The sequence below is a fragment of the Anabrus simplex genome, chromosome 6 (assembly GCF_040414725.1).
Source record: "Anabrus simplex isolate iqAnaSimp1 chromosome 6, ASM4041472v1, whole genome shotgun sequence".
In the NCBI taxonomy this organism is placed as follows: Eukaryota; Metazoa; Arthropoda; class Insecta; order Orthoptera; family Tettigoniidae; genus Anabrus; species Anabrus simplex.
Window position 1 is genome coordinate 265,820,647 of NC_090270.1, and position 12,047 is coordinate 265,832,693.

General features: G+C 37.9%; 1 protein-coding gene across 1 annotated transcript in view; it reads left to right on the forward strand.

Moving 5' to 3' along the window:
* U2af50 (U2 small nuclear riboprotein auxiliary factor 50) overlaps positions 1-8,444 on the forward strand; it is a 141,792-nt gene extending 133,348 nt beyond the window's left edge. The window contains exons 10-11 of the mRNA XM_067150399.2: positions 6,947-7,111; positions 7,192-8,444. Of these exons, the coding sequence (XP_067006500.2) occupies positions 6,947-7,111; positions 7,192-7,323 (297 nt within the window). The 3' untranslated portion in view covers positions 7,324-8,444. The remainder of the gene's footprint in view (positions 1-6,946; positions 7,112-7,191) is intronic.
* The last annotated feature ends 3,603 nt before the right edge of the window (positions 8,445-12,047 follow it).

Genomic DNA, 12,047 nt, shown 5'->3' on the forward strand with positions numbered 1-12,047 from the left:
TTACATGTGTATATTCTTCACCATTTGGTAAGTTGTAGTCAGTTCTTGACTTATCTGTCTAAATGTTACTATTCGTATGTATGTGTCATAAATGAGAACGATTATTAGGTACGTTTTCTTGCAATCGTTTTTGTTTTCTTAGTTTAAGATTTTAAATGCAATGGTTAATTCGCATTGTAACTGTAGATATGAATGCCTTTTATCTTGTCCTCTTTTTACCGAGACCGTGGCGCAATACACTTGATGAAATCCAAGAATTAAAAAATCTTCCTATTTTTGATTTCTAAAAGTTGGCAAGTATGCATTAAGTTTAAACTGGGCTTCATCAGATTACACTAACTCCGTCAGAAATTGTTCATCTTGGGTTACCATTTGCTGATACCATTCGCAAAATTGCATTCGATGATAGGGATCGTTCTCATTAAGCGCATGCAGTAATGGTGGGATGTAAACTTTCCACTTAGCTGTTTTCAAAGTTTGTCGTAGACTTGTACTGCTTATCCCCACTTCCCGTGCACATTACATAGCAGACTTCTGTGGAGAATTAGCGAAACTTTCCAACATGTGAGCCAATGAAGCAGGACTGGTAGTGTGCGCGTTCTTCGCGATCTTCCTTTGTGAATGTCACAAATCATTCCATGCGTCTCAAACTTACCAGTAATGCGTTTAATTGTTGGGTGTGTTGGGGGTTCTGTTTCAAACTCCCTTCACTGACGTTGCACTTCAACGGCATTATCAAACCTGATAAACCACTTCAGAATGTACTTTCGTTGCTCGAACGTCAAGCGTGCACCAGCCATTTTGTTTTCCCATATCATGATGCAAGTACAGACATCTGTTGAGTGAAAGACCCTACTACAACATTTAAAAACGATAACAGTTGACAATGTCCATATCCCGATATCGCCTAACAAAGAGTGTGTACATTTTTCTGGCGGACTCTGTACGTTTTAATGATACATATATGGTTAAGTTAGGTGACTATATTTGAATAAGGAAACTGAAACTGTTGTCACAGAAGCCTATGGAGTGGACCTATTACAATTTTGGAGGATGAGTAATGATCACCTTATTGCTATAAATTTACGTGTGAACAACCTTTCTGAAATTTAGATAGGCGCAAGTAACATAACATCTGAAATCAGTGATGCACGGTGCCATATCTTGAAGTGTCACATTTTTACTTTATTTCAGTACCTAGTATAAAATTAAAGCATTCGTTTAGTTCAGCCTGTATTTTTAAGGAGTTAACGACCTGCTATCGACCATGTTATATATGCATGTATTGCGAGAAAACTTCTTCCCCTTCTGTTCGAATTTGCATATTTGACTGGAGTCGTGAGTGGGTGGGTAATGATCAGTGGTATTCATGATAAGCGCTGCGTTTTTATTGTATAAATATCGATGATGGAATAAATAAGATGCGTTAAATCATTCATAATAAAAGTGAAACGGGGAAAGGGTTCTTGTAACTGAAGTGTATTGCACGGTGGATTTCACTATATACCGTACTTGCTATAGCAGACCGATTATTATTACTAAAAATTGTAAATATGATCCTACAGTCTAATTAATGCATCTAACGTGCATTACCAATTTGCAAATTAAATATAATTTCATTGGTGCAAACTGATAACTTGTGTAAGTTCACAATATTTTCTTCATAATTGGCTGGGTGAAATTGTACAGTGCTAGTTTTCCCATGGAAGTTGAAGTTAATTCCTTCAGAAACACATGAGCCGTCCGTGCCTAACCTTACAACCTGTAATTTTTAGCGCTCTTGCACTACATTTTTTTCATTCACATATTTGCATACTGGTATCCTGTTTTAAATATTCGGAACTTCTGTTTTCGTTGATGAAATGCACAGTCTGTTCAAGATTAGCCTTATTTTATCTCAAATAATGTATGGAACTCACATCTTCATCACGTTTTCTTCCAACTGCGCAATTAATATGGAGCTTTTCTTTGCCCATAAATGACGTACGACGTATATGGTAACAAGAAAGCACACTGGCCATCTAAAATATGTGATATTACTTAAACTGACACCACGTAAATAACAACTATCAGAGTAAGGTAAGCAAACTGCACAATTCTGATCAGCGGGTTACCTATCCATCAGTATGTGAAAATTATGGTGTTTCTTAAAACAAATTTCTATTACAGTATAATGTCATCGTAACGAACGCCAGTTTAACAAAATGTTCAAAATTATTTTTAGGCCCCTCCTCTTTTCCTTATTTAATGTATGTTAAGATATTTCATTGTAACAGATTTCGAACTTTCAGTATAGTGAATTAAAAGGTAGCCTTTTTGCTTACATTTAACTCTTTTTTTTTTCCCCTTCAAAATAAAATTGGAATTCATCCTGTTTTAATCGTCGGGTATTTTGCACGTGTCTCTATGCAGCTAATACCCACGGCACACTGTATACAACACACAGGCGAAACTACGCACACACATCAGTTTTTGTTTACTGGTACTGAACATCATTATATATGATTTTCTTATGCATAAAAAGCAAATTAAAGCCAATTTTCTATTAATATAAAGTATCTTCAAATATTGGGGTGCGCGGATTGAATTACAGTATTTGCATTTACAGGATACGGTTCAGGTAGCCATTTTTCAATCTATACCCCTCCGCGTAACACACAGATACAACACGTGGCACACAGAGTTAGCCATCACCAGTTGAACAGAAGGTGTCACTAGAGCAAGCCAGCCGCAAGAGAGGCGAGGGGGTGAGTAAGAGCCAGCTAAACATCCCCATTTTATACTTCAGTCCAGAAACTTCACAACTAAGACACATTTTTTCGTTACAGGCTCTCACTCAATCCACCAATATCAACCATTTCATGAAGCAACAAGACTACAATAAATTGTCATAACAACTTAGAGAGTCTCCTCTTCAAACCTGTGAGAGGTGCCACAGCACGATTGTTCATAATTTTATGCCTTAAGTCCCAAGGTGACACTCAAGTTCGCGAAAATTCCAGTGAGGGCATGCAAATCGGATATTAAAGACTAAATAACCCAACCAGCCAGGAGAACATGCTCATTGGATGTTAAAGACTGAATAATCCAAACCAGCCAATGTCATTCACAAGTTTTTAAAACATAACAATGAGGTTTTTTTATCAAATGTTTAATAATTGTAGACTCACCTTTTTTAGACAGAATAATTGTATTGCAATCTAAATGTTTTTATATACAGTAGAACATCAATAATTCAAAATCAGTTAATCCAAAATCCCGCCTAATTCGAAGAAGCTCCCACTTTCGGAAACATGAGATACAGTTTTGCATATTATTTAAATTGTTTAATTCGAAATACGGATGATTCATCATTCGAAGAACAATGTCGGTCCCATAACCGAAATTGACGTTAAATTTAAAATTTCCTGTACATTTTAATTTTAGAGAGTAATTTAAAATTTATCCGCATCATGATAGAACGCGTCTTCCGGAATGTGCAGGAGTAGCTTTCTGCAGTGTGCTTCATATTTGTTAAGTCTGTATGAAATCGTAATTCTTTTGTATTCAGCGTTTTAAGGAACTCCACAATGTCGTGTAGCAGGCAGTGCGCAGAGGCAAGAGAGGCATGGCATTTGAAAGGTTTAAACTGTGAATCAAGGTGATTGCATGTATTAATAGAATCTGCGAACACTGGTGATGCGGCCAGTTGGCAAAAAAGCTCATATAACCAGTTCATACGCACCAAATAATATTGCAAATGCTGATGAAACCGCTGTTTTTTTTTAATCTCGAGCCCGAACGGACTTATGCTTTTAGAGGAGAAAAGTGTCAGCCAGGAAGCCGTACAAGGGTGAGGTCGTCGTACTGTGTTGCAATGCACAGAGAAAAGTTCGATGTTTTAACGGTGTCAGGCATTTTCCGTGCAAGTACGAGGCATCTAAAAAAATGCAACCAGTATAGTAATCCAAAAAATAAAGCTTTTGCACAGGGGAGCCAAAGTAATTTGTCCTCATCTTTGAATGTGTTATGTTTGCCAGTGATTAATCCCATTATTTGAATAATGTAAATGCACTCTGTTGGAAACATTTCAGAATAAGTTTTTTTTCTATGGCATTTGAAAGGTTTAAACTGTGAATCAAGGTGATTGCATGTATTAATAGGTGTTAGAAAGCTTTGTGACACAGCAAGTGTTGGCATTTCTGAATTTATCACGAGAGAAGGGCCATGGCGGGAAATTGTACAAGGATAGAGTCAGGTCACTGTACTATGTTATAATGCAGACAGAAGCGAAATACTTTCTCCCATCGTTATAGAAAAGTTTGATAAGCTACTATGTTTTAAGGGCATTGGGTACTTTTTTGCAAGCACAGGGCATCTAAAATGCATACATTACAATAATCCTATGCATAAAGCACTTGCACAAGGGAGCCAGCATGAAATAATCCTCTGTTATTCATGCTTTTTCATACTTTTGTTGTGTGAGGTTATGTTTGTCAGAGAGTTATCCAAGAACATTATTTGAATACTCTAACTGCACCTTATTGGGTACATTTAAGAAGTAGGTTTTTTCATGGCATTTGAAAGGCTTAAACTGTGAATCAAAATTAATTGCATGCAGTAACAGGTCTTGGAATATTTCGTGGCGTGGCAAGAGTTGGCATTTGAGTTACGAGTTGGTGGTTAATTGAAATCACTTAATTCGAAGTCCGATTTTTTGTCCCAACGAATTTGAATTAACGAGGTTTTACTGTATAGCACATTTCACTAGTTATAAAACAATTCACATCAGCTGGATGTTTCTACAGGCCATATAATACACATAAAAACATATATATTTAAATTAGTTAAAAGAATCCATGTCACGTTAACAAGTTTAAGTATTTTATCAGTAAGCAAATACCCTGGGTGCTGGCTATTTTGATTTTACATGTAGGAACAGGGGCTGAAGATCCCTAAAAACGTAGACCAAACATGTCCTGCTTAAGACATAATAATGTAAAAAAAATATGTAAATGAATATTGTATTGAAAAGGTGGACTCTCAAAAAAACTTTATTTTAGAAAAGTTATTGGATTTTTCGAAGAGTTTGGTTGATCGAAGTTGCTGATCTGAAAGACTTTTTCATGGGGAACTGACGAAGTTTCCCCGGTCAAACTGAATGTAAAGTTTCTGGCTCTCGAATTGGTAATTAATGTTTGAAGTCAGCCGCCCCCCCCCCCCCCCACCGGTCTAACTTGCCTGCCTCTCATCTGGAGGACCCGGGTTTAATTCCCGGCCAGGTCAGGCATCCTTACCTGGATATAAGGGCTGGTTCCAGGTCCACTCAGCCTACAATTACCTTCAATTAAGGAGCTATTGAATGGTGAGATGGCAACTGCAGTCTAGAGCCAGGAATAACGGCAGAGAGGATTAATCACATTGACACTGCATCACCTCGTAATCTGCAGGCCTTCCGACTGAGCAGCAGTCGCCTGGTAGGCGAAGGCCCATTGGGGCTGTAGTTTGGTTTGGTTTAGGGGTGTTTGTAAGATTATAATTATACACATTTCATTTTCATTTTTGTGGTTCTTTAATTCCCGGATTTTCCGTTTTCCCGTATTGTACATTTTTTCCGTGGTCCCTCCTAAAACGGAGAATCGAGGTTCCACTGTATATTAATTTCTGCCATTGCGGTTCTTACAATAGAGGAACATTATTTCCGGTCATGCGATGTGGATCCACAGTGGACACGGTAGAGTACGGGCCTCATTATTACCCAATTTGTGCAGGATTTCAGTTTTTTGTTGCACCAGAATCTTGCCCCTCCAACAATGGACACAGCAAAGATGGAACTACAGCCTACACTGCAGGGGGAGTCATTTACCCTTATGCAACGACACTTTGGAGATTGCATAATTTTTCATGGAACTCCACTCCCATACTGTTCTGTTCCCCAGATCTCATAGCCCCAGGTGCCTACATATGGGGTGCATGTTGATGATTCTGTTTATAAGACATGACCGAGCTACAAATAGTCCAAAATAACACAATATATCACCATCTTTGTGTTTTTACAGCAACCTTTGTTCATAAATATGTTAGGTAATCTTCAGTAAAGTTATGAGCAATGTGGTGCACATGGTGATGGGACACATACACGACCAACACAATTAACTCTCTCCAGGCCTATGATTCCAAATGGAAACACTAACTTTCATATTTTTGTGAATTCCCTAAGTAACTCCTTCATATTCCACTTGGAACCACTGTTCTAGTTTCTTTATTTTTCCTAAAATTGTATGGATTTTCCCACATAAACTTTATTAATAACTATTTGGAGGATATTGTCAAGAATTTTCTTTTTCATGTGTCAAATAAAATGGTCTGTAGAGGGTTAAACAACATTCTAGTGTTGTTTGTTTTGCTGCATATAGTATTTATGCAGGCATATACACAAATTATACTCTGTGCTTTTAAAAGTTGTCAAAAGCATTATTGGCACTCTCGCAGTGTTCAGTAATCTGAAGTGAATAATACCAAACATTTATCTTAATTTCTACCGCAATTGTGCGTCCAGTATAAAAAGTTTGTTACTTTTAACAGATTATAGAAACTCTTATTGCCGTAATTTAAATGGATTATAAAAAGTCTTGCCTTACATTTTATTGTTCAGCTCAAATTCCTCCGCCGTTGCTTCATCAGTGACAGCAGTAAGCTGATTGGCAAAACTAGCATCGTACAGATATTTTCCCTTCTGAAAATGAAAATGAAAGGCACAGCGAAAACATTTTGTGGCTATTAACAGCTCTGTTTGTGTTCACCACTATGGAACATGGGCTTCTGAAACACTTTTGTTATTTTATACACACTGCCAAAAAAATCATCATTTGGAGGCAGTTCATTGTTGGGTTATATTGATCATTCACAGCGTATGCAAATTTTTTGTTCTCTTTTTAAAAAAAAGTTGTTTCTTGTTTGTTTCTAGGTGCTGTGTCTCCTAAATATGGTAACTCCTGAGGAGCTGCGAGATGAAGAAGAGTATGAAGACATTCTGGAAGACATTAAAGAAGAATGTAACAAATATGGTGTAGTGCGGTCTGTCGAGATTCCAAGACCTATTGAGGGCGTAGACGTGCCTGGCTGTGGGAAGGTTTGTTTTTTGTTTGGTGGCTACTTATTTTTTTCTTGTGTCTTGAAATATGAGATGTTTACATATCTTTCTGTTTATAGGTGTTTGTGGAGTTCAACTCTATCATTGACTGTCAGAAAGCACAACAATCTCTCACGGGTCGCAAGTTTAACAACCGGGTAGTAGTGACATCCTACTTCGATCCAGATAAATATCACCGGCGAGAGTTTTAATTTTCAGCACACTTTTTGCTTCTGTTTAACTGGAACTGCTTCAAACAGCAATGACAAGACTTGTATCAACGAAATTGTTCTTGACTAAGCATGTGAACACTCCATGTAATGGCTGTGTCATAGATCCATGTGTCCACGTGTAAAATTTTTCTGGCCTATTTGGCTGTATTGTGACTTTTGACATGGATGCTTTCCTGGAACTTTCTGTTGAGTGAAACACATCCTCAGAAGTAATGTTAATGATATAAATACCTGTCAGAGCTGGCCTGATGCCTCCACTGAAGCCAGTCATTCGATGACTTAAAGTTCACACAATGTGGTGGCTGCACGAGTTATTCTCAAATGTAATTGATTTCTGGAATGGATAGGTTGACAGATTGGTTTGCAACCTTTAATAGGATTTTCAGAATGTTATTTGAACTTAACATCTGAATAGAAATAATGAAGTGTATATGATGTAAAAATAAATTTCTAGAGTTCTTTTCATGGAGAGGCCCAGATGATTGTGCAGGCGTTGTTGTTGTAACAGCCACGTCAGATTTATTATAGGTATTCAATAACCTATGGGTAGCTGGATGTTATGTGGTCGTTTTATAGGAAATTAATGCTCAGGTCAGTGTGGTATGAGAAGAAAGTTGAGATGTAGAATTGATTACAAGCTCTTGAAGAAATGTAAAACAAGTCAGATCTAGGGAAAGGCTTCAAAACATTCTATCTGCTTTGCAATCTCAATGATTACAGCAGTTTAGTGTATTTTAGGCAGAAATAGTACTGTTTGAATATCAACAAATCATACTCTGGTGTTGGCATCAGATCAACTTCCAATATGTGTAGGTGTCGTCCCTGATCGAGAATAAGATGTATAATTTTTTAATGTCCTCCAGTGGAAATTTTATCTTTTCACCATACTTTAAAGGCATATTCTTTTCTTAATGTATAGTGGTAGATTTGATTTTGGAGTCTAATTTCTGATCACTACCACATCTGTTGTATGCTGTAAGTCATTTGACTGTCAATAATCTCCAATGGAATCCCTGATTTCCACTTCCTAAGGTGACTGGAAGATGATGTACATTGCAATAAAGTTGAAACTATGTACATGTGTTTCTCTTTTATCATAATTTTTGGAAGTCAATGTGTCATTACTGTTATGCATCTGTGTTCATAGAATTTTGTGAACTATCTGATTGAAGGTTATGTGGCTATTTCCACCCACCGAGTACACAGGACTGATGACTCATTTTTAAATTAGATGGTTATGATTCTACTTCATGGACAGCTATTTCATAAAAGGAAAGTTACCGTGCCTGTTGTGTGAATATATCAAGTTTTGCATGACTGTGTGAAGAGAGGAGCATTGCCATGGTGCGGGAAAATGTCCCTTAGCCTGGTTTCTGGCCTTTTTCCATGGATTTTGTTCAGCATTGTGGAGAGGTAGGCTTCTGTTTACTGCTTTTCAGTAATCTTCTCTAGAACAACGGTCATTGGTTGGAACTTCAGAAAGTGGTGAATGAAATGATTCATCATCGGTGGAAAAAATTCCTAAAGGCGGTTTCAAAAAAGCTGGTAAGAAACAAAATATGATGTAAAACAGTAAATACCATTGCTAAATAAGCTAAGATAATTTCAGTTTCTAATGCATCATAAAGTAGAAATGACAGGTACAGTGGTGGCTGGTGGTATCTGATGCTGGGTGTTGCACCAAAATTTTCATTGTTGCATTTTAAATGAGAAGCTTACAGAAATAACAAGTAACCCATTATTGTTAAGTAATGAACTGCAATCCTATTAAAATTGAAATATATCCAGCAATTAACACATTGATGACAGGCCCCAAACGGAGGCTGCTACCCCATGTAAACTGAATACCGTATTTCCCGGCATAATCGTCGCATCCTTTATTTTCAATACAAAAATCGGACTTTAAACATTTAATCGCATAATCGTCGCAAACATTTAATCGCATAATCGTCGCACGTCCAAATTTTGTTCACCAATCTTGTTGAAAGGTAAATGGAACTGCAATGTAAGTTGCAAATGAATATGTAATTTAAATACGTGTATGGTTTATGGGCAATTTGGCAACACAGTCACGTTTGCGAGATGTTGCACAACATATAAATAAATAATACCAGTATATGTACGACACATGGCTTACCGGTAGGCTATCGGCAGTTTGACGACGTGGTTGTGAGACAGTGTACAATTTATTCACCCCCTACATGTTATGAGTTCTCATTTGAAATACGTAAGGCTATAAGTTATCACTTATCGGCAACGTTGCCAGGAAATACCGGTACCAACACACACTTCTCTTCTAGTAAACAAGAAGTCTGATAGAATTCTGCGTTATTACAACCACCCGCCCCCTGGTGCAACAGTCGCGAGCCTAGCAAGCGATCGCTGCTCAGCCCGAAGGCTTGCAGATTACGAGATGTCGTGTGGTCAGCGCGATGAATCCTCACGGCCGTTATTCTTGGCTCTCTAGAATGGGGCCACCATCTCACCGTCAGATAGCTCCTCAATTGTAATCGCATAGGTTGAGTGGACCTCGAACCAGCCCTCAGATACCAGGTAAAATTCCCTGACCCAGCCGTGAATTGAACCCGGGGCCTCCATGTAAGAGGCAGGCATGCTACCCCTACACCATGGGGCCGGCTTCTGCATTATTGCGCACAAAGTGAAATCCAAGACGATAACGCAGATTTCCACGGAATTATTCAGCTCGCGGGCAGCCAAATTATTTACGATGTCTCAGTTGTCATCGCTAGAATCTTATCTTACTACTACGTCATAAGTGTCCGGGCATGGGATGAAAACTTTTACCCAAGCAGTCAAGATAATTATTATCCAATGGTATTAAAGATTTATTTTATAAACTCGTCAGTAATGTAATGTAAAATCATCAATAACGGGGAAGAAATATTAACCTAATTACCGTATGTTTACAAGAAATTGAAAAAATGAATGTTTGTTACTGACGTCTCGGAACACGGTCAACTACGGTAGATCTACACTGCGCTAACTGGAGCGATGTATGAAGACGTCCGTGTTCTGGTTTGCGAGCTTTGCGCAAGCGCACTAGTGTGTCGCAACCAACGAGTTCAACTGATAAATTGCTGCATGCTTCCTTGCTGCCTAACAGTATTGGCTGCTCTGGAATGGACAGATCACAGATGCATTTATTTGTTTATGACTGACGTGATTACTGTAGACATGTGTGCGTGAGAATTTAAGTTTTTAATTTGTGTTTGGGGTGTTTGTAGAAATAATTGGTTTTAATAGTGAACAATTACGGAAAGTCATTTATATTGCAAAACATTAACGTGTGAAGCATTTGTAAGCGATTATGGGTAAATATAGAAACTATTCTGCGGGCTTCAAGCTAAGCGTAATTGCCTTCGCTGAACAGCACAGGATCAGAGCTGCAGAAAGAAAATTTTCAGAGAGTGAAAAGTTGGTGCGTGACTGGCGGAAATTAAAAAACAAGCTAAAAGCACAAGCCCTTCTAGACGTGCATCTAGAGGTCCTAAAAGAGGGAAGTTTCCTATAATTGACGAAGTGTACGTCAATGAAATACTTAGCAATGGCTGCAGTGTATCATATGAAATGTTACAAATGAAGTGACGGGAGGTAGCTTGATATGCCTCACAATAGCATTATTGCGTTAAAAGGATCACGGAGTGTATTAATGAAAACCAGCGGTAGTGAGAAGTTGCGATGCACGGCAATGCTAGCCATTACAGCTGACGGAAGAAAGTTGCCGCCTTACATCATTTTCAAGAGGAAAACAATGCCTACGAATGTACAGTTTCCCCGTGGAATTCATGGACGTAGAACTCGTGCTGGACTGGGTTAAAACTGTGTGGGATAGAAGACCCGGTGCACTACTAAAACAACCAGCTCTGCTTGTTTTAGATAGTTTCCGAGGTCAGCTCGTGAACGAAGTGAAGCAACTTCTCAGTAAAAATAAGACACGACAGATAGTCATTCCTGTTAGCCTAACATCTGTTTTGCAGCCAGTAGACGTATGTATTAATAAACCCTTTAAAGACCACTTACGTCGATTAATAGACAACTTGATGTTAGGACTATTAGGCAGTACCATATGGCTGATAAAACAGGCACAAGGGAGTTTAAAAAAGTAACTATGATCGGTGGAAAACGGTAAATAAAAATATAAACATACTCTGAGATGGCATGGCCAAGACGTAACTAATATTTGCATTTCCACACATAATAGTGTGCGACTCGATTTATGCAAGAGGTTTTTTCTTTTTTCAAATATTTGTGTTAAGTACCCTATTATAGTTATGACTAGCAGAATTTGAGTTAAATTTGTTTAACATTTATTAATTCTGAAATGTGTTCTTATTACCCATATTTACTTGAACATTGGGGTAATTGGAACATTAACCCTCCAAGTGCTGAACGTTTCACTCTTATGTGCTGAGCATTCTTAAGGCAGCATGCAGATACATTTTTAAACATTTATAATAAACTAGCTGCTTTGCTACGGGATTCTCAGAATGACTGAATTTGTGGTTTTCCTAACTCAAGTCAACATAGGACATTACAAAAATGTCAGTACGAATGTAGCGATTAAAGGCAATGTTATCATTATAAAATACTCGATCCAATGAAAAACTGCACATTTTCTCACTTTTAATGAATAGTACTGCGGTGATATAGATGTTGTTGATTCCCATAGGGAACCTGAAATA